Source organism: Mytilus galloprovincialis, chromosome 5 (assembly GCF_965363235.1).
Source record: "Mytilus galloprovincialis chromosome 5, xbMytGall1.hap1.1, whole genome shotgun sequence".
Lineage (NCBI taxonomy): Eukaryota > Metazoa > Mollusca > Bivalvia > Mytilida > Mytilidae > Mytilus > Mytilus galloprovincialis.
In genome coordinates, this window is record NC_134842.1 from 19,190,666 (window position 1) to 19,213,353 (window position 22,688).

A 22,688-nucleotide genomic window follows, 5' to 3' on the forward strand; every position below is an offset into this window, starting at 1 on the left:
GTTTCTGTTGTTCCATTATTTTCTTTTTATAGCTGATGTGTTTCACTCGGATTTACTTGAAACCCGGATTTGTTTTCTTTCAATTGATTTATTACTTTTGAAAAGCAGTATACTACTGTTGCCTTTATTTGTTAAAAGGAACCAAAAATTAATCATTTGAATCAATAATTATACATGGAATGCACAATGAAATATTGTAGGATGAATTGTGCAAAATTTATTGAAATCTACATGTCCTTTAGGAAAAATTGTAGATAAAGATGCTTTTCACTGACAAGTCCCATGGAATCCAAAAAAAATGATTGACATCCATGTTTGATAACCAGGGTTTAAGGAAAAGTTGCAGATAAAGGTAACCTTTTTGTAGACAACAATGAATATGTTTTACTATGGGGCTAATTAAAGGTAATTCGAAACGAAACATAAAATAGGTCAACACTGTCATTAGATAATTAAGTTTCTCAGTAAGCTATGATATAAATTTTAAAAGATATGTAAACAAGTAGGCGAATCTGTATCAAACAAATTGATCATCTAGAACATATTAGTTACATCACTGTCTTCAGATATTTATGTCAATTATATATCATTATTGGGTTGTTCAGTATTGTTTTATACACCTTTGTACTTATTGATGCATTGTTTTTACTTGCTTTTATAATTATGGCATTTTTAAAAGGTATATAAAGGTCGAAACATAGATGAAATTGTAGAAATGGGGAAGCTGCATTGGAATCATGAGTATGATTCCTTGTACAATTTACAGAAACTTAAATTAATTCTTTGATATATATCAGTAAATGTAAATAGTTATCACAGGTACCAAGATTATAATTAAATACGCCAGACGGGCGTTTCGTCTATATAAGACTCATCAGTGATGCCCAGATCAAAAAAGTTGTAAAGCCAAACAAATACAAAGTTCAAGAGCATTGAGGACACAAAATTCCAAAAAGTTGTGCCAAATACGGATAAGGTAATCTATTCCTTGGATAAGAAAATCCTTAGTTTTTCGAAAAATTTAAAGTTTTGTAAACAGGAGATTTATAAAAATTACCATATAATTGTAAATAGATCATGTAATCTAAAATATTTTCAGGTATATACTAGTTTATTTCTTAGATGACAAAAAAAGATAAATAAACTTCCTGACTCCATTTAATTTTTTTTTAAATGTGTTCCAAAAAATATGGTATGATAAAATATGTGGGACCTCGCTCCTAAATCATCAATCATATTAGAAGTAAATATATGCCTAATATTATAAAAGTGCACAATGTATTCAATCATATCGATTTACAAAATATGTATGATTGTTTCAACTTTGTATACCATCATTGTTTTTTTTCTTTTTTTAAGATTTGCACTTCACTGGAATATGTTTATGTCATTATCTTTTATTATACTGAATAATCAACTAAAAAATCTTGTTATAGACACATACATTTTGATGGTCTGATATTTAACCCCTACATGTAATTGGAGGGACTGTGCTATGATGAAGGCATTATCTTTTAAAATCAGTTTAATTGAGGTCTGCAGCTGACATTTCAGTAACTGCTAGTAGTCCTTTATTAAGTTATGTATCATTGTCATTTTGCTTAGTATCTTTTGTTACCTATTCTACCTTAGTTAGAGGCATAGAGAAGGGTTGAGATCTCACAAAAAATATTTAACCCCAGCTCACTTATGCGCCGTTCCAATTCTTGAATTTTTTTTTAATTCTAGTTCATTTACATGTTATGGAGTTAAGTATGACATCCATATTCAACCCAGTACACATTTTAATTTCAAGGCCAGCTGAGGTGGGATTTCACACTGCTTAGAAGTGCCATTTGTGGCCTTTAGCTGTTTTTTGCTCTTTGGTCAAGTTGTTGTCTCTTTGACATATTCCCCATTTCCATTCTCAATTAAGAGTAACTTCTGGACATAAAGATATGTTACTGAAAACACACTATAAACTGCACATACAATTTTAATCTTGCATTTCTTAAAACATATTGCAAACAAACACAAGCAGATTATTTCTGCAAATAGATTTCTATTGTCTGTGCTCCTCTAATTAAGTATGTATGTCTGTTTCACAGTATATTGCAAGACAGTAGACTTGTATAGGAGGTTCAACAGTTCTTTCTAATGAAAATAAATAAATAAACGTCCTCTGCACATCTTCTGGCCAGTTCAAAAGTCCCAAGTCATACAAAAATAAACCTTTCATTTCCTTTCTTTCTTCCTTAACATTTGACCTGAACCTGAAAAGGCTTCAAAATCTTTTTCCTCCTCCTGCAGAAAATAAAAGATAGTAAAATGAACTGGATGGTTTAGATCAGATGCATACAGGTATATATGTTTAAAAAAATATAAATGTAAGTTGTGTAATTCAGTAACTGTTTTTAGTTTATTGTTTTTTTCATAATTCATGCTGTTGCTTTTCTCATTTGAATTAATTTCTCATTTTGTCAGGATTTGGACTCCTTTATATATATACCATTCAGTATAAGTTTTGCTTACTGTAGTCTTGTAGAAGGCCGTACAATGACCTAAAGGCTAACATTTGCGGCAATTTTGCTCTGGATGAAACTACCTCATCAACAATCATACCACATCTCTATATTTTTAAAGTAATTATAATATATACACAAATCATTAAAAGCTTTAAAAGAGAATAGAGAACTAATATTGAGTGAAACTGATACATACACCATCAAATGATATTAAAAAAATAGAAAATATTTAAAGGTAACTGATTAAAAATTATTCAAAATCCATATTTTTCATTTTGCATTACTAGAACTAAACATATAAAATGCAAGACATTTCAAATACATGAAATATATGCACAAATAAAACAATTATACACTTAACTTATTGTTTCTGTTTCAGGCTACTTTTAAAAGAAGCTTTGAAATTGCATGTACCATAAATACTTTAACAGTAACCATTTAAATATTATCATAGCCTTTATTCCTATTTAAGAATTGAATGCTTTTTTTTGTAACTTCATTGGGTTGTAAAAGCTTTGACCAAAGTAAATTTTGTATGAAGCGCGAAAGCACTTCATTCTAAAAATGTGTGCACCATCAACGCTTTTACAACCCTATGAAGTTACAAAAAGAAGCATTCAATACTTATAATTACATTTTTTAGCTAGGATCATGAAAACACGAAATACATATTTTTTTTATTTAATTCACCTGTGCACTTTATTGTGGGACCTCGTGTTATCATGAATGATAAGTTTTATTGACTAATGCAATTGCTTACGGAATAACATGTGATGTGCAGTTAGCCAATCAGAATAACTTATTATAATGAAACATACATCCAATGTAATTATTATGTGATATAAGATATGAAAAAAATATGTGAGGTAAAATATATGTGTTAATGAAACTTTGAACCAACAACCAAGAAGATATTAAAAGTGAATAACTTTACCTCGTTATTATCTGTGATATTTCTTCGTGTTCTGATAAATGTTATAGTACCTTTCTTATGTTTATAATTTGGGATTCCTCTGAAATTCAAATAAAATTGATGTGAATGCAACCACCTTGATATTGTAAGTTTCTTGTATCTATACTAGCTTATCTGAAATTGATGATAATGCAATAATCAGTGACTATCTAACTTTGTCTATAGAAGTGATCCGTTTGGGAAATAGAGACTCAATGGAAAATTACATTGTAAATGGTAACACATCTACAGTACATTCCTTGTGATAGTTATGAAAATGTTTAAAACCATTGTTCCTATTATTGTGAAAAATACAACAATATAAATTTGCAGTTGTTAGAACTTGTAAAGAATTCCGATTTTCATTTTTAATATACAGCATTTCCCGTAATCCAATTCAATTATTTCAATTTTGCCGACTGATCAATAATTACAACAATTTCTGAATTTAAATGAAGAACCCCTTATCAAAAGCATTATTAATACATGAAATTTTTCATTACCTCCAGGCTAACATCCCTTGACCAATATCAGAAAGCTTAAGCCTACTTAGACATATCTTTTAATCTGCACCAAATACTTTGATATCAATAACATAAGGATTTACTGACCTTTTGTGTGGAACTGAGTTTTTAACTTCTGGAGAAGCATCCAGACCTTTCTTTTTTCCATCTAACCTATTACCAGAACCACTAAATGCCTGTAATTACATATTAAACACAAACTTATATAAAACCATGTAAAAGGTTAATTGTAAGGGGGGAAGAGACTGAAAATGAATACATATTCAATTTTAATTCTACATTTAATTATATACATGTAGAATAATAAGGAGTACAGATCTCGAAGTTTTCAACAGAAGTATTACATGTTATACATACATGAGTAATAGAGTATTAGAGTGCTTTACCTCTTGAACATTAATGAATATGTATGATGATGATAATAATTATATTTTTTTTGGTTAAAACTTTAAAAAAGAGAGACAAAAAAAGGTTTTGAAAACCTTCAAGGAATGACTACTTTTTCTGTCTATCAATTTATAAGAAATAACATAAACTAGAGACTCTAAAGAGCCTGTGTCGCTCACCTTGGTCTATTTGAATATTAAACAAAGGAAGCAGATGGATTCATGACAAAATTGTGTTTTGGTGATGGTGATGTGTTTGTAGATCTTACTTTATTGAACAATATTGCTGCTTACAATTATCTCTATCTATAATGAACTTGGCCCAGTAGTTTCAGTGGAAAATGTTAGTAAAAATTTACAAATTTTATGAAAATTGTTAAAAATTGACTATAAAGGACAATAACTCCTTAGGGATCAATTGACCATTTTGGTCATGTTGACTTATTTTTAGGTACATTATTGCTGTATACAGTTTATCTTTGTCTTTAATAATATTCAAGATAATAACAAAAAAAAGCAAAATTTCCTTAAAATTTCCAATTTAGGGGCAGCAACCCAACAACGGGTTGTCCGATCAATCTGAAAATTGTAGGGCATATAGATCTTGACCTGATAAACAATTTAACCCCGTCAGATTTGCTCTTTTTTTTGTTTTTGAGTTATAAGCAAAAAACTGTATTTTACCCCTATGTTCTATTTTTAGCTGTGGTGGCCATCTTGACTGAATGGACGGGTCACCGGACACATGTTTTAAACTAGATACCCCAAAGATGATTGTGGCCAAGTTTGGTTTAATTTGGCCCAGTAGTTTCAGAGGAGAAGATTTTTGTAAAAGTTACAATGACAGACGACGACCGACGCAAAGTGATGAGAAAAGCTCACTTGGCCCTTCGGGTCAGGTGAGCTAAAAATGTTGATGAACATGACAAAATCATTTTTATGAGCTGATAGACAAAAGACTGCCAGTCAATCAGAAGACGTAATACATTCAAAATTAAATAGAAAAAAAATAACTATGATATTTTTTATACATACCGGTACTGCTGATAAAATAATTACTTTAAATTTTATATCATTTAGTTGATACCTACTGTAAAAGCCTTATCTAGATACTCTGACATGTCTATTGGATCCTGAAATAAACAAACAAAATATACATTTACTGAAAATATGTACTTGATAACAAATCATGAATACAAATTCCTCATCAAAGAATGTAACTATTGTTGTACTAATTTTATTAAATATAGTAAAATGTCTTAAAACTATTTATTTTGCTCATTGTTGAAGGTCGTACGGTGACCTACAGTTGTTAATTTTTGTATCATTTGGTTTCTTGTGTTGAGTTGTCTCATTGGCAGGCATACCACATCTTCTTTATTATAATCAATAACACTGATTAATTGAATGCAACAACTGCTTCATCCTGAGTAATACTTATTAAATGCTAGCTTGTTTTGCTTTGGTTCAAATTGTTACATTTTTAGGAAAGCATATCACCTGGCATATTCTTATAGAATATCATTCTAGCAAATAATTTTTTTACATCACTCTACTGTGCTGTGAAAAAAAATTATCAGTCACTAAGATTATAGGAAATTTCATAAAATAGTGATAATAATAATACATGTATTAGCAATCTGTAGTGAAAGTCTTTCTTCATACCCATGATTTTTTCTTGTGAAATAGAGAAGCAGTAAATACTGATTTGAATCATGTGACTTTGGTTTGACAGAAACCAATCAAAAGAATGGATTCCATGTACAAATCAAATCAGGTTTGCATTCTTGTATATTAATTAATAATTTTTGCATTATATTAAGGTGGTACCCAACACTACAGGGAGATAACTCTGTAAAATCAGCTAAACGTTTTAATTACGTTGTGTTGTTTAGGGAATATTAAGCTTCTCGATGATCAAAATAAGTGTTTGTCAAACTGCTATATAACCAGTGTAATTTTTCTGATAAAACGGTTGGTTAAAATTTTTTGAAATTTTTATATTTATGTCAAAGGGTCAAAGTAAATACTTTGCCAAAATTTTATGAAAATTAAACGAGCCAAATTAATTTTAGTTAAGGTGTTGGGTACCACCTTAAGTGCCAAATATTGACCTGATTTCTTTTTGTTTTGTATAATGAAAACTGTGTATCAAACTTTTTGCATAATACTTGACAGTGGATTTGTTTAGAGTTATATATGTTTTTAAATTGATGGTGTCTCTCTCTCATCATACAGAAAGGTCAAAGGAAAATTTTAGAAAATAGCAATCACATCATTTATGTGGTAAAAAGTGTTTGAGCATTACGCTTGTTCTTGATATACTATGACAGCAGTTTATGATAGTAGTTCATAACAAAACTGTAATAAATATCTTAACATCTTCTGTGATTAGTCATTTCTGAACGAATTTCAAAAGTTTTTTTCTAAGATTTTTTCCCCCATTTTGTTCAACAGGAGGTAAATTTTCATGTAAAAAACATAAAAATAGATAAACAAGAGATATAAACTCTTGACAGGAGATTGTGTATACTGACTTTAACCTTCATGACTATAGTTTCCTAATTTTTAAGCATAGTATCATTGTATATTATTATTATAAGATATAACATGCAGTCTGTAACTGGAATTTATATCGTTATTATCAATATCATGAAAAAACAACATAATCATTACATGCACATTAGAAAACTGGTAAGCTAGAATTATGATAAGCATAAAGACCACCTGTGTAAATCAGTATTTAAATGTACAAAATTTGGTCATTGTTATAATAAAGGCATAATTAAGTTAGGTACACTTCAAGAATTCAATTTTCTTTCAAAACACATAAATATATACCAATATAAACAAACTTTCTCAATATTAAAAACAAAATGCTTTGCTAAGCGCAGCCTGAAACGACCACAGAGGTCGAACCCTGAACAGTTGGGGCAAATTTTAACACGGTATTCAAGCTTGATACTGTCTGAATTTGGATTGTGATCAAATTTTTGATATAGTATAGGTTTCTGACAACAAAACAAATGTGGTCAAAGATCTTAGAAATCTATTGTGCGATACTGTGCAATTCAATGATTCTTCTTTATTCTTGAAACTGTTCAAAAATTTGAAATTTGAAACACTTTGAAAAAAAAATATGAACCCCTTAAAAAAATTGGACCCCCAACTTTTTGAATCTCTCCTTGGAGCAATTAACCCCCCCCCCCCCCCAACTCAATCCTAGCCTTTCCTTTGTAGTATGGAACCTTGCAGTACAATTTCAGAGAGATCCATTCACTTAAACACAAGTTATTGGCTGGAAACTACAGAAATGTTTGTTTTTGGCCCTTTTGTGGCCCCTTATTTCTGCATGTTTGGGGCAATTACCCCTCAACTCAATCCCAGACATCCCTTTGTGATATGATACCTTCGGCTTGTAACATTTAACATTGTGGTACAATTTCAGAGCAATGAAAATACTGATAAACAAGTTATTATCCTGAAACTAGAAAAATGCTTGTTTTGGGCACCTTTTTGGCCCCTTATTCCTAAACAGTTGGTACCATCATCCCAAAAATCATTCCAAACCTTCCAAACGAACCTTCTTTAAAAATTTCATAGAGATCTATTCCCTTAAACTGAAATTATTGTTTGGAAACCAAATGTGTTTTCCGTTGACAAAGCAGACGACAACATCATACCATTATAGGATCTAAAAAAAAAATTTAGGCGTTTACAAAGCAAAGGACAAGGTATGATAAGGGCTATTTTTGGCCCCCTCTCCAAATAAGTTTATATTGATATCAACGATGGTCTTAGTGTAGACACTTGAAAAAATAATGATTTTATTGTGTTCCGGTGAAAGGAAGGTTGCCTAGCAACGGTTTTTATTAAGAATGAAAATTATCACATAATAATTGCTTTATCAGTAAAAATTTAAATATTTGCAAATAATATTGTTTGTCCAAGAAGAACTTGAAGTCACAAATGAAAAAAACCCTTTGAATTTGTTTATTATATGTTTAAAACAACCTTGGCAACAGAAATGTTGCCTAGCAACGGTTAAAAAATTGGTGCTTGCCACTCTTAAATATGAATTAAGAAGTTGTTTGAAGATTTTTCTTTCCATTTCGAGTTTCATTCCAATATTTTTTCATATACATCTTTTTTTTATTCTTTACAAATTTCGTATTGAGCATAGCAACACAAGTGTTGCTTAGCAACAGCAAAACATGTTTGAATTAAAGCCAACTACAAATCAATTAGTCATTATATTGAACAAATTAAATTGAATGCAATGCAGATTGTCTGTTTGTGAACATGTTTAGTTAGAAATGAACACTTAGTTCAATTGTAGGTCACTACACGCTGATCAACAACTAAGATACATAACAAGTGCATATCAACCATGCAATAATAGGTTCTTTATATTTTTTGAAGTATGAACTTAGTTATTTTTTAGGAATTTACTTCCTAATACGGTGTTACACTATAATATAAACATCTAGATTATCATTATTTTTTGGACGAATTCTATATCGAGTATAGAATCCCACATCTTGCTTAGCAACAGCAAACATTTTTTTTTAAATTGTAGACCACTACAACACCTTTGTTTGACTTTCAATGTGAAAGTTTTTTCATGAAAACAAGAATATATAGGATTTAATAATTTGAGATGAGTTTGAACAGCTTTCAAAGATACTTAACAGTTAATGGAATCAAAGAGACGTGACTTGTACCACATACAGACATAATCACATTGTGTGGAATAAAATGTCTAATCCAGGCAATTACGAATTAATATAATGTAGGGGTTGGAATAGGAATGTGTCCTCTGCATGGGTACAAAACCTATAGTGAATTAGAAACGACTTATCAAGGCAAAAAGGGGGGGGGTTAAATCATTTTTGAAGTTATTAACGAGGCATTAATTGACCTAAGAAATTAATCCTATTGTGCAGTAAAAAAATGGCATAGCCTGTAAGAATATATATATATATATGGTTTAAGGGTTAGACAATCATTTAACCATGAAAGTTAAAGGTCAATTAATTGTACCTTGAGATCAACGGTAAATGTCATAATGATATTAGACTGTTATGATATCTGATTCATGGCTATACACTGTATGCCAAATATCATAAGTCAATGTATAAAAACTAAATAAGTGTAGACCCGGACAAGTGTGTATGAGAATAAAATTCCAAAAAAGAAGAAGAATAGTTATGTTTAACATAATGTATCCATTCATTTCATCTTTTGACATTTTTTTATTCGACCGTCACTGATGAGTCTTTTGTATGCGAAACACACGTCTTACAATCAAGATGTCTTTAATTATGATGCGTTTTATTCCTTTCATATTCAATACTTATTTTTATTCTTTTGAATATGTTTAAATTCATTCTACATGTAGTGCTGTTATTTAAGAAGACATATGATTGATTGAATGTTGTTTCCTGGCCGTCCAGTGACAAATACTTTATGCATGCAAATTTTAATGAAAAGATATGTAGAGAATGATTTGCAAACAAGAAATACGAAGTAGCACGCGTTTTCGTCAAGATAGAACAACGGGAAGGCGGGTGACAATTACAAATAATAAGTCAAATAAATTCAACACCATGACCAAAACATAACTCAAGATACATAATTTAGATCATAAAAGTGTTGGATAGTTTTGTTTAATCTTGATTATTGTTATACTTACACAATTAACTAATTAAAATTGTCACATGGTGTCTTCTTATGTCATATAAATTACAATGTATGTTATTATTCACAGTTCTGTAGTTTATTTTGCCATCGCCATCTGTATTTATATTAAATGATTGTCTAAAATGTTAACTTGGCATGCCATACTTGGTAGAAATGCGGACGTGAAAGAAAGCACTTTTCACAAAAGTGTCATCGGAGATTAAAACATTCCAGGGCGACGATTTCGTCAATTATGAAACAAAATAAGTATATGTACTGTTTGAGTATGAACCAGTTATTATATTCATTCACAATTACGTTCCCAGAATTTCTCTGAAGTTTGTCACAGTTCCGTCTAATTTGGGTCAAATTTCGACGGTCTGCTAAAATGTCACTTTAAATTCAAGAATAATGAATTATACAGGAATATCCTGTTTTCCTGTCTCAAATATGTTTATTTTTCGTCCTGAAGAAACTAGCCATTATTATAGCGTACCATGAATACATTTCCGTCGGATCCAGTAAATACCGGAAATCATCTCCGGTCCGCAATTCGGTTAAAAATTTCGATGATTCAATGAAAACTACCGACGATTTTTGTCACTTTTTTGAATTTTTAACTATGAGCGTACTTACGACCCACTAAAATATTTGAACTGCATCAACATTTATGTTCAAGGAATGTCTGGTATAAATATGATCGTGGGTCGTAGGTACGCTCATAGTTTAAAATGCAGAAAAAGGTTTAGAAACTGCCATTTTTCTGGCCTTTTCGCGAATCTTGAGGTCTTTACAGCAACAGAGCATGAATAATATCAGCGGAAGTTGAAAAATCTATTGGTGTTTACAAAAATATAGGTTTTAAACTTTAAAAATAATGTATTATAATTAAAGGCAGGTCACTTTTAATTTGAACGAAATTAGGGGGCCGTTCTCTGATGCTTATCGTACCTTGTCCTTTGAATCTTAAAAAAAATGTTTTACCTTCTTTTTTTTTAATATTGCTAAGTATATATTTTTTGGCATGATACACAATTTTATTATATAATGCAAAATAACTATTTTTGATGACAGAAAATTAATAATTGTGTAAAAATTCTGTACGCAATAAAGGTTCTAATATTATAAATGCTTAACTGTGATAAATCACCCATATGTTTAAATTTGAGATAATTCAGTATAAACCACCAAAAATAAGCATAAGATAACAATATTATAACGTATCAAAGTTATACATAACAATAAAATGTAAAACATTTTGTATATCTATCACAAAAAAGCTGTGTAAACTGACATGAATATTTATTTCAGCACTAAATATAACATCAAGTAGGAAAAAGTGTCTATCAAGCTGATGTCATGATTTAATGATAAATTCACTTTCTAATGATTGAGTGTAAATAAAATGTATTTAGTTACAATGATTAAGCCACTCTGAAGAAATGGTTTGCAGATTGTTGCCAACTTCCGGAAATAAATCAGTAGATTTATTTTCCCCCTTTTTATCATCAACACCTCCTTTTGCTTGAAACATGTTTTTATCAAGCAATACATTATGAATTTGTATATAGCAAAAATTTGAAATGAAGTCTTCAAAAGTTACAATGAATTCACAATCACACTAAGCTACAGGTGAAAATATGATGACAAATTTTCATTACCTGCAAGGCATGGTGCTGAAATTAACATTAAAAAATCTAATGAAAACTTTATCCATCTTTTATCTTAAGAATAATGTTAAAAGATACATTATAATTTCAAATTTTCAAATAAAAGTTTTTTGATTAATTTCATGTTTTGTCTTGAAATTGAATTAACTCCCTAAAGATGTATGTGACAATTATTTGTTTTTATTTCACTTGAACTAATGCAGTTCTTTAACAGTTATTTCCCCTTTGTACATATTAAATATTTCATTCTTACATTTATTTACTAAATGTAAAGGAATCCAGTTTGCTTAGTGTGGGTATATAACTACAATTGGTTAATGAGAAAACAGAGCATTTGAACAGAAAAGTTTTCACATTTTCAGCTAAATTGTAATGTGTTTTCAAAAGCACTGTTAATCATATGTGTGCTTTTTCAATGATTATTTTTGCTTGGTTAAGTTTTGGTTTTAGAGAAGGATGAATACATGTATCTCTCTTTGTCATGTTTGTTCTGTTATAAAATGACAAGACCAATAAAAAAATCCAACAAGAATAAATTTGACAATAAAATAAAAGGCAAAACCAGTACTATTGCTTGTCTTATACCAAAAAAGGTTTGTTCCCAAGTATAAACTGTTGGAAAATCTAGTGTTGTCATTGCAATAAGTGAAAAGCATATATCATGTATATATGTTTTTCAAATTAATATATTAATTTCGTTTGTAATTTAAAGAAAATCTGTTGCTTTAAGAATCATAAATCAGTGACTTAATATTTTTTGATATATATGCTATATATCTTTTCCTGAAGGTAAGTAACTTCATACAATTTCGTTAAGTCTTGACAGGCAAGCATTTTTTGTGCTATGTATGTAAACTGTAAATTTAAACCTTTAATTCTACTGCTATCTATATACATGATTGGTTTTGAAATAAAATTGATAACTTTTCTCCATATTTGAAATGTTTGAAAACCTGTGGGAGTCCCACTGGGACATATCATCACCAATGATGACACAAACATTATAAATATGTAAGTCCCAAGTCTAGATATCATGCCTCATTTCAAATCCTGCAAGATTAAAAAAACATTGAGGGTCATGATGGCCAGGATAAAAATATCCATTGTATGTATTGATATTCTTCATTTATATTATTCCTCATGTTTACCGCTGACATATATAAAACACTCAAACACTGCTGTCAGGCTAATATGGGCATAGGAGATTGAAATGCAATTTGCCTATACAAAGCATTCAATAATCACTATGTGATACATACATCCATATCTACATCTTCATCATGTTTTTTCTCTGGTCTTTTTGGTTCTTGATAACCAACTGGAGGTGCAAAATCAACCTGTAAAGATATTGTTATGTAATAAATCAATGATGAAACAAACACCAATTGTAAAATCAAAGAGCTGAAGAGCTCTGAGGGAAAAGACGGCCATTGTTTCAATTTTTAGGGGGTATCTTTTGATAGTCTAAATACAAAGAATGAGCAAAAGAACAGCTAGAACATATAGAAAGGCTGACAATAATGAAACTAATTGTTGTTTATTGTTATTTCATTTCCTTAGTCAAGAATTCATCATAGAGACAATTTGGACCAATGAGATCTGCACCTTCTAAATCAAAACATTTGATTAAAGTTGGGAGTTAATTATCTAAAATTCAATTGAATTGAACTACTACAATATATTTTAGAATTTTAATTATGTACAACTGAACGGCAGGCTAAGACCATTCTCAATTTTTTGTGACAGTATTCTCAAGAAAGTGAGGACTGAAAAATCTATTCAGTTTTAATTTTCCATTGATAAAGTTCCCAGTTACAACTCTCATCACAGGGATACATGTACTTATAAAATCAAATATGATTGATATAAGCTGTGTGAAGTTTGTTTCCAGATCCCACATTTTGATATATCTGTAAAATTCATGAATAAATAGTTTTAAACTACAAAAAGCAATATTTAAAAAAGAAATGAGAAAAAAAAATGACCACTACAATAATTATGTTGGTACGCAAAATTATTTTTTAATTGATGACTACTTATCATATATATACTTAATGTGACATTTTTAGTGTTCAGATACATTAACTTTCATTTTAGTGGGTAATTACTCATCAATTGAGGTGCTCCTTAATTGGAGATAGATTCTAAAAACATAACTTTACAAAAAGAATGAAAACTGCAGTTGCTCTCCCCAATCTCAATAGGTATAAACTACAAAAAGCAACATTTTTTTTTTTTTTTTAACCATTTCAATAATTATGTTGGTACACAAAATTTTTTTTATATAGAAGACTACTTATCATATACTAAATGTCACATTTTAAGTGTTCAGAAACATTTACTTTGATTTTAGTGTATAATTACTCATCAATTGAGGTGCTCCTGAATTGGAGGAAGATGCTAAAAACAGAACTTTACAGAAACAATGAAAACTGCCGTTTCTCTCCCCAATCTCATGTATCCCCATTGACATTGTTTACCGTGAAAGTTGACCTACAAATTATCTGATTATAGCCTCAGATTAAAGCATTGCATGTTGGTGTGTGAATCATCTACACTACAGCAAACATCATTAGGTTTACCTTTAATAAATACGGATTTTAAATTAGTATACAAATACTGTGAATGATTTTTATAATGAATAAAGGATATCCCTGTGTAGTGTGGCATTCCAACAATGACGTCACTAGGTTAGATATATTTAGAATATTTCGTAATACTGATTTTTCCGGACTGTAAAAGAAACGTATATAGTGTAAGGGAAAGTTCAATATACGATAATTTCACGAGAAACAGAAGGGAAATGTGTAAACAATGTATTTAAAATCAATCTGTTCTCCTTGTCATCAATTTCAGTATGACATTTTGAGGGGGTTTCCAAACTATCAAAACAAAATGATTGACGTGAGGAAATGATACTCTGGCCAACCCCATTAGGGAATTGACGGCTTGAAGCCCTCTTTCCCCAAAAAATCATAAACATATATTTATTTTTCACCTTTCGTTTTCTTTTATCGGTTGAAAAATTAATCGATATACTGTTAACCAATAGTCAGTCGATTTAGTATTTCCCCTATGAATTACAACAAAGCAAACAATTTAAGCATGAAAACATGTTGAATAAAAATTATGAGCGTTGCTTGAAAATAACCCTTTACAATCCACCATCCTCTTTGGCTGACAACCATTGACATTTCTACAGCACATTTTCAAAATAACAAGCTTTTCATAACACTAGTATATATTGATAGGGTATTAATAGAGAAGCCAAAAGAGCTAAAAAAAAATGTATCGGTCAATAAGATTGTTTTCAAGATATAAGCCATTGAAATTTGGGCTGGAAAATTTTCTCTCTTGATTTTTCATAGCTTTATCATAGACAAGTTCCCCAAAACTATTAAAAAATAACAAAGATTTTATAAGACTTTTACAATTGGCTTATAATAACACATGTAAAAGTTTTATAAATAGGAAAACGGAGGTTACTTGGCAAAATTTTAGGGCCTTCAAATGGATAAAACGAGAGGATTCCAAAAATCTGACAAAAATCCCAAAACATGACAAGCAAACTTCCTCAACAATGAGTTGAGATCTATGCTTCTTGTACTGTTGAGTTGCTGTCTAATTTTTTTGTTGTAGCCAATCTAATTGGGTGGTGAAGATCAGTAACCATAATTAACCTATCTACAAAAATTGTTGCTCTGAAGTCGGTTTCAAAAAAAAATTGCAACCAAAATTGTTTCCAAATATACTGAATTGTGCATGACTTACGATCTACCTTTTATTAGAGAAACTGACACATTGGATCTGAACACTTTTACCTTATCTGGGGTATATATGTAGTTGATTAGGTAAACTTACATTCATATCACATTCTATAATAGATATAGCATCCTCTGGTTTAGTTTCCAGTACACATAGTTCATACTCCTGCAATAAAACAGAATTTAATTATGTGCTAAAATAGAAATACATCTTGTTAATTTTATAAGGCAGCAACCATTTGATTTTCTGGGGGGGGGGGGGGGGCTATGTTTTTTTTTTTTTTTTTAAGTTTGTTTCCAGTTTTTGGTGAAAAAAATAATTTGTTTTTAATTCTGAGATAAAAAAAATTGTTTGTTTCACCCTCAGCTGCCACTATATGTAATGCTAAAATTGAAAGAAAAAATAGTTTTCGACTTGTCGCGAAAAAAAAAATTTGTCCAGAAAAAAAACCCATTGCCCCCCCAGAAAATCAAATGGTTGCTGCCTAAATGTTCCTTTATTTTTAGTTGATTTCATTTCCTTTTATCAGTTGCACTATAGAAGAGTGCATCAGTGAAATTCCATCATCTATATAAAACCATTCAAAAATTCACATTTTACACAATTATAAAATGTATTTGTTCACCATTAATTGAACGAGAATAATTTGAAAAGCTTCTTTTTTTCTATTTATTCCTATATTTCATTTAGAACATGTGCAATGACATTTTCTTGTGGGTGACAAATTCACAAGAGATATTCAGATACAACCAATATCAAAAACAATCCTTAAGGTGGTATGGGAGTCTAAAATAAAAATGATAAAATTTGTTCATACTTTGCCAAAACGTAGTATCTATTGATACATGTGGAAATATATAATAAAAATTATAGGTCACCACACATTTTCTCAAGCTACAGGACGCGACAAAATGACACATTTTGTAAGGATTATACAGGAAAAAACACCATTTGGTGATAAGAAACTAAACAAAATGATAGAATTGTTAAATACTTATGGAAAAGATAGCTTTCCGACAATGCTTTGAGAATTTCAAAAGAAAAGATAGGGTCACCGTGAGTTTTTTCCGGCTAAAATATTAAATAGGAAAATTCCATGTACAATCCTTCAGAAAATGCACTTTTTTAGAGTTACCTCCCCTTAAAATGGCAATTTAAAAAATAAAATAAAAAACAAACAAAAATAATCAACATTTGCAAAAATATTAATAAATATAAGTTATATTCTCATAAATTGGTTCTTTTAAATGAAAATTCATATTAAATATCTGCATTCCTACATCAAATTTTGCTAACTTGATAGAAAATCTGGACCTTTGGTTCACTGTTTTTTACAATCCAAGATGGAGGAAGACACCCATACCACCTTAAGGATAATAAAACACAGAATTTGAATTAAAGAATGTAAAATATGTCAATATTTTCCTGTCTTCCTTATTAACATAAGATTTGTCCGCTTTAGATAATTAAAAGGTATGAATGATCCTTGCTTTAAAAACATTGTTGTCTTACCCTTTCATTGTACTTGATTGATATTACATCTCCTTTAGTTAAACAGGCAAAACTTCTCAGCATGTTCTCTAATCTGTTGCTCAGTCAAGGACTTAACAAGAAAATATAAGTGACTAATTTCTACTTGACTCCAGATGTTTTTTTGTTGTTTTGTTAATCTATATTCCACATTTCCCTTTATTCCTTTATACACAATAACTAGACGATGAATTTATGATTATGCTAAAAAAAAATCCTGCGACTCTGAGTACAATCAAGAAATGATTATCTCTAAGAGTTTAAATGGCATTTTAAAGTATGGTTTGATTATTTATTTGTTTGTGATGTTAAATGCCACTTTCAACTATTTTGGCTATATCATGGCACCCAGTTTTGAATGGTGTGTCGCGTAGGAAGCCAAAGTGTACAGCAGTAACTACAGACCTTCAGCAGGAAACTGACAACTTGATCAATTTCAATTGAAGTAAAACATGGCAGAGTTGGCAGGCTTATGATCGCTATTGTTGTAAATTAATTATTCTGCTACACTTGTTACCCTTTATAAATAAACTGAATTGAATATATCTACAAATTCATTATAATCATAATTAAGAAGTAACAGTGCATTTTTTGTAAAGGATACACAGCTTTAGGATTTGTTATATCTAAGAAGTCAACTGACTGTGGCTGGAACTTTGTAAATGTGGCTACTTTCAATGCAATATTCTCTACTTCCACAAGGTCACCTTCATTTAGTAACAGGTTCCTCATCATCTGAAAAAGGTTGAAAAAGGGTTAAATATATAAAACATGTCTCATATTAATAGATACCGGTTATTCCAAAAAAATATTTAACAAATTCATTATTCTTCTTAAGTTGACTTCAAACTTCTAACTCACTGCTATGTGTGTACCCATCATTAAACTGGTAAATGCTAACTTTATAAGTTATTAAATTCCACCATTGACCTAATAAAATAAATATTTTTCCTTCTTCTGTCACAAACTAATGCACCACAATATGTGTGCTTACCTGTCATAATACAAAGTCGCTAATACAATGTATGTGCCTGTTAGTATGCTTACCCAGTAAGGTATATAAATTCTTCCTTCGTCAGCTACAAATTCTAATACACCACAATGTGTGTGTCTGGCTTGTTGATTGTTCCTTAGTTTAAACAGCATAGGGTACTGTATATGCAAACGTGCTGTAAAACATTTTTTTCCATTTTATTATGTGAACTTTTTTGGCATACAGATATGAAAAGTGGGTGGAATAACATGCATTAAAACTTTTTTAGATTCCATTTATGAATCTCCCTAATTAAGAGTTTCAACTTTGAAATTTCTTTTCAGTTCAATAAATATGCCATTTCCTTTATCCAATTGCTTGTTTAGTTATACAGTACTGAGTTAACATGTTGTCTGTTTACTAAATGTGTTACGCTGCAATTTTCTTTATTTGATTATTTGTTTGGTTTTATATTGGCCAATATTATAAGTTTATCTTACCGACTATCTTAACGTGTGAAATTTAGACTAGTGACCTTATCAAAATGAGCAAGTCTTCAATACTGTTAGCATTAAGAAACTACTCCCATTGATCCTACAAAAACAGATACCAACAATAACAACTTGTTAGGTTTAAATGTGTTTTATGAATTTATTTCAATCTTAATCATTACTTTTTTCATCTGTTGAAACCTTTACAATTTTTTCTCAGTACCGTTTTGTTTTTATAAAGGGATGTAACACCACTACTAACCGTGTATGAAATAAGCCCCGCCTTCCTACTACCTTATAAGGAATATAAAGGGATGTAACACCACTACTAACCGTGTATGAGATAAGCCCCGCCTCCCTTCTAACCTAATATGAAATATACACGGTCTCCAAGAGGGTGCTTTTAACCAATCACATTCCTAGAAATGTATAGGAGGTAAGATAAGTAGTGATACTTACTTAGTTGATCTAATGCAGAGGGAGGCATAATTACTGAAATAAAAAAAACACATTGAATTAGCAGTAAACAGGTGAGATTCAAAATACATATATGTATAGTAATCTTGTCCAAGCTTAAATCTGGAATAAAAAACGAAATTTCAGTATGTTCATCTTATCTCCTTTTAGTTCCATTTAAAATTTGATGTTGTTGTTAGGTATTAGCTGTTTCAGTAGAATTAATTCCAAGTTACTGCTAGAGGTTGACATATAGGGCATTTCAAATTTTTATTAATAGGTATATTTGAGTGATTTAGACCTTTTACTGGTCAGCTAGTGTTGTGAATTGTTCAATTTTGAAAATAGAATATGTATCTCTAGATGTAATATGTGTTTTTTTTGTTTCATTTGTGCTTTTACTAGCTAGGTTTCTATGTAAGCGCTTAGGGTAATTTTAATTAGATAATGCGCTATATAAATATTGTAAATAATAATAATAATAATATGTCTGACATACACTATCATATACTATAGATCTCCGATATATCATTCCATCCATGATTGAAATAATTTAGGAACTTTTACTATTGTTCTTGAATTACACGAGATAGTAAATATAAATGTTTTGGCTATGACCTGATAACATGGACATTTTTTTCTATAAAAAAATCTTGTCCCCAAAAGTAGTACACTTAGTTAGTGTAAAAAAATCTTTTTGAGATGGAGCAGGTGCAATTTTTTATAATTTGTATTTTTTTACTACAAGACATGAACTGCAAAATAACTGCTTTCTGTGACCATGTGACAAGACCAAATAACAAAAGGAAAAAAAATGCTTATCAAATCTTCTTTATTATATAAAAAAAAAAAAATCTTGTGGCACATATTAACATGATAAAGGGAGATAATATGTAAGTATAATTATGTTTGTTTATCTTACTTTTTCCACCTCTCTCTACATCTTCTCTGTTATCTAACATGGTCACAGAGTAACATCTGTATGTTTGTTTAAATCCACCAAGACCGCCACCCAGCTCAGGCCCAAATATGTTACCTCCAAATCTACCAAACTGGAAAACAAAAAAATATAAAAATTGCATACCTGTCAACCTGTGACGATGAAAATGCAGGTCATGACCTGCATTGAAGAATCAAATCTCAGGTCATAACGCGTACGAACTTTTTCGAGCTGAATTTCAGTATTTATGGTACATTTTCTTATAATGTATATCAAAGATACCAAAACATCAATGCATGTTCACTTTGTTAAGTCATTTTAAATCTTATTAAATATTATTTCATTGCACTTTTAAAGAATTTTATAAATTTGTGTAACTCAGTCTTATGTGCTTTACTTTTTGAGAAAAAATACTACAATCTTCGAACACTAGAATTTAATGTACTTCTTAAATGTTTGAGACTGTTGACTATGTAGCCTTTAACCATAACATAATTCATTTAACAAGGAAATTAGACTATGATAAAATATAGTAATACAGTTAAAGGAAGTATAAATGTAAAAAATAATTTTCAACTTTTTCAAAAAAATTGTATAAAGGTATAAAAATAATGAAAAGTTATGTATTTGAATTTTATATTTTTATGATTTAATCTTTTTCACCCATAAAGCGTAAATATAAGGAATAATTTTGAATGGTGACAAATAAGAGGAAGTAACTCTAGTTCAGTTTTTAAACCAATGGTGTAATTTATTTACGACCTAAATCTAAGGTAATTGGTGTTAATTAACAGTGTGTTTGACACCAAAGCTGTCAAGTGAAGCCATGCACTTAATGGATCACTTAATTTGACAGTTTACATAGCTAGATGAACATCCTGTTCATGGAAGAATTACGAATTTGCCGGTACGGGATCCGGTATTTCAAAGGAATATTACCAAGGATAAGAAATACGGGTGAAATCGGGTAATTTTCGGAATTCCCGGGTTATTTCAATGACCCGGCGGGTGTTCCGGGTGATCCCTCAGAATTGTGAAAATCTCGGGTCACACCCGCAGAATACGGGTCAGGTGACAGGTATGAAATTGTCTGCTACGGGTAATAATAATTATACATTATGATATTACCATCTACATGTGTATTATACATGTCTATGTATCAAGTGTATTCTGAATTGTCAAATTAATCCATAATAATCATTGTTAACCATCATCACATTTTTTTGTGGTTTAATTTTCTGTTACCAAAATTTTGAATCAGTTTCTCTCTGAATTTGATGGATAATTTACATGCATTTCTCTCTATCTGTCATATCTGTCTAAATTCACCAATGTTTTTTTATGAATGAGTTACAATGGTTGACCTGTGGTCAATCAGCATAAACGCCATCACACAATGGGTTCTTACTCAGCATTGTGACTTCTGGAAATTACCGGAAGGTGCATGAAAAGTCTTCTAATGTATCTGGCATCATATCTTCTTTGTTTTAATGTAATATTAAAAAAGTTTTTGTATATTGCCAGTTTGACAAAATGTTGGAATAATTCCACAGTTCTTCTATTGTCCTATATCCACATGTTCAAAGGTTTTTCTATAGTCAGAAAGCGAGAACATATCAAACAACGTAATCACTTATTTAAGTAGCAAATTCAATGTTTTGTCACAAATTGGGATTTTCAAAATTTTAAACACATAGGTTTAAATATTATCTTTTAATTAATAAAATTAAAAAATATGAACTTTTTGCTTCTTTTATTAAAGTAGCAAGGTTTGATACTTAAACAAGTGATTTTTATGTCATTATCCTAGATTCAGTACAAGGTCATCACCTGAAATGACCTGGTCATCTAGACAACACAGATGTTGGTTCTGATAAGTTTAGAAACATAATTAGTCTCTGGATCATTAGTATTCTATATTTAAAGCTACAATAAAATTAAATCACTTCTTCCAGTGATTAATTTGTACTACTTAAATAGGTGATTATTAAAGAAAGACAACTATAACCACCCAACCTTTATGGAAATAATGTTACTTGAATCAGTGATTTAGAAAATCACTTATTTAAGTAAGTCCCCTGACTGATGTAGTGATGTACATGATGTACAAAGGCATGATTACAATGTATTCTCAAAGAAAATCAACTCGATCAATAGGGACACTGTTTTAATATTGTATACTTGAGAACTTGTTTACATCCCTAGTTAAAACATGTACACCCAATATGAAGGATAATGTATGGCATGTATGGTGGCTAATACACCTTATCGCTATTTGTCCGCCCTTACTGGATATCACACAGTTTCCCGTAAAATTTTGACGTCATAAAGCAAAATATCTGACGCCACAATGGAAAAGTGATTGTTGTTGACGTCAAAAGTTCAAGCGGCCAGGTCGGCCGGGATTAGCGATAAGGTGTATTGCTTCTGTCAAAAAAGATTACAGCGATAAAATTATCTTGATTCTTGATGTGAATTGCTTAAACTTTGTCATGACAACTGTATTACACTAAACTAGTGAATAAACTGTCTCACATCTGAGAACCGACACAAATTTATTTATATTTAATTTTATATCAACGATTTTGAAGATTTATACTTAATCTATTAATTATATGAATCAGCTGTACTTTCTGAACTATCAACTTATGTATTTAATTTGATGTTTTCATTACCATTTCTGTATTGTTTGGTTTCCTTTGGATTTAAACGTGTAATATTCTTAATTCAACAAAATGACTCAGTGGGAAATAAATCGAAAGTAAATAACCAATGTGTATTATGTTGTCAGTCAACCTCTGTGTTTTCTTGTCCT

General features: G+C 30.2%; 1 protein-coding gene across 2 annotated transcripts; it reads right to left on the reverse strand.

Moving 5' to 3' along the window:
- Window positions 1-1,959: 1,959 nt before the first annotated feature.
- Window positions 1,960-22,682, reverse strand: LOC143075324 (ubiquitin recognition factor in ER-associated degradation protein 1-like). Of its 2 annotated transcripts, XM_076250711.1 has the most exons (13): window positions 22,549-22,682; window positions 19,856-19,985; window positions 18,937-18,969; window positions 18,061-18,182; window positions 17,618-17,748; window positions 16,996-17,068; window positions 15,580-15,648; window positions 12,978-13,055; window positions 11,710-11,724; window positions 5,458-5,499; window positions 4,068-4,156; window positions 3,439-3,517; window positions 1,960-2,283 (listed from the first exon to the last, which is right to left on the reverse strand). In XM_076250711.1, the coding sequence occupies exons 1-13, from the start codon at window positions 22,549-22,551 to the stop codon at window positions 2,215-2,217; spliced, it is 933 nt and encodes a 310-aa protein (XP_076106826.1). In that variant the 5' UTR covers window positions 22,552-22,682; the 3' UTR covers window positions 1,960-2,214. The 2 variants fall into 2 exon arrangements, with proteins under 2 accessions (XP_076106826.1, XP_076106827.1); XM_076250712.1 differs by lacking the exon at window positions 11,710-11,724.
- Between the last annotated feature and the right edge of the window lie 6 nt (window positions 22,683-22,688).

Bases quoted from the DNA above. Each gene is read 5' to 3' on its own strand.
- LOC143075324 (XM_076250711.1), bottom strand. The intron at 4,157-5,457 runs GTAGGTATCAAC...ATGTAATTACAG, and splicing joins ATCTAGATAAGGCTTTTACA to GCATTTAGTGGTTCTGGTAA. The intron at 3,518-4,067 runs GTCAGTAAATCC...TTTGAATTTCAG, and splicing joins AACTCAGTTCCACACAAAAG to AGGAATCCCAAATTATAAAC.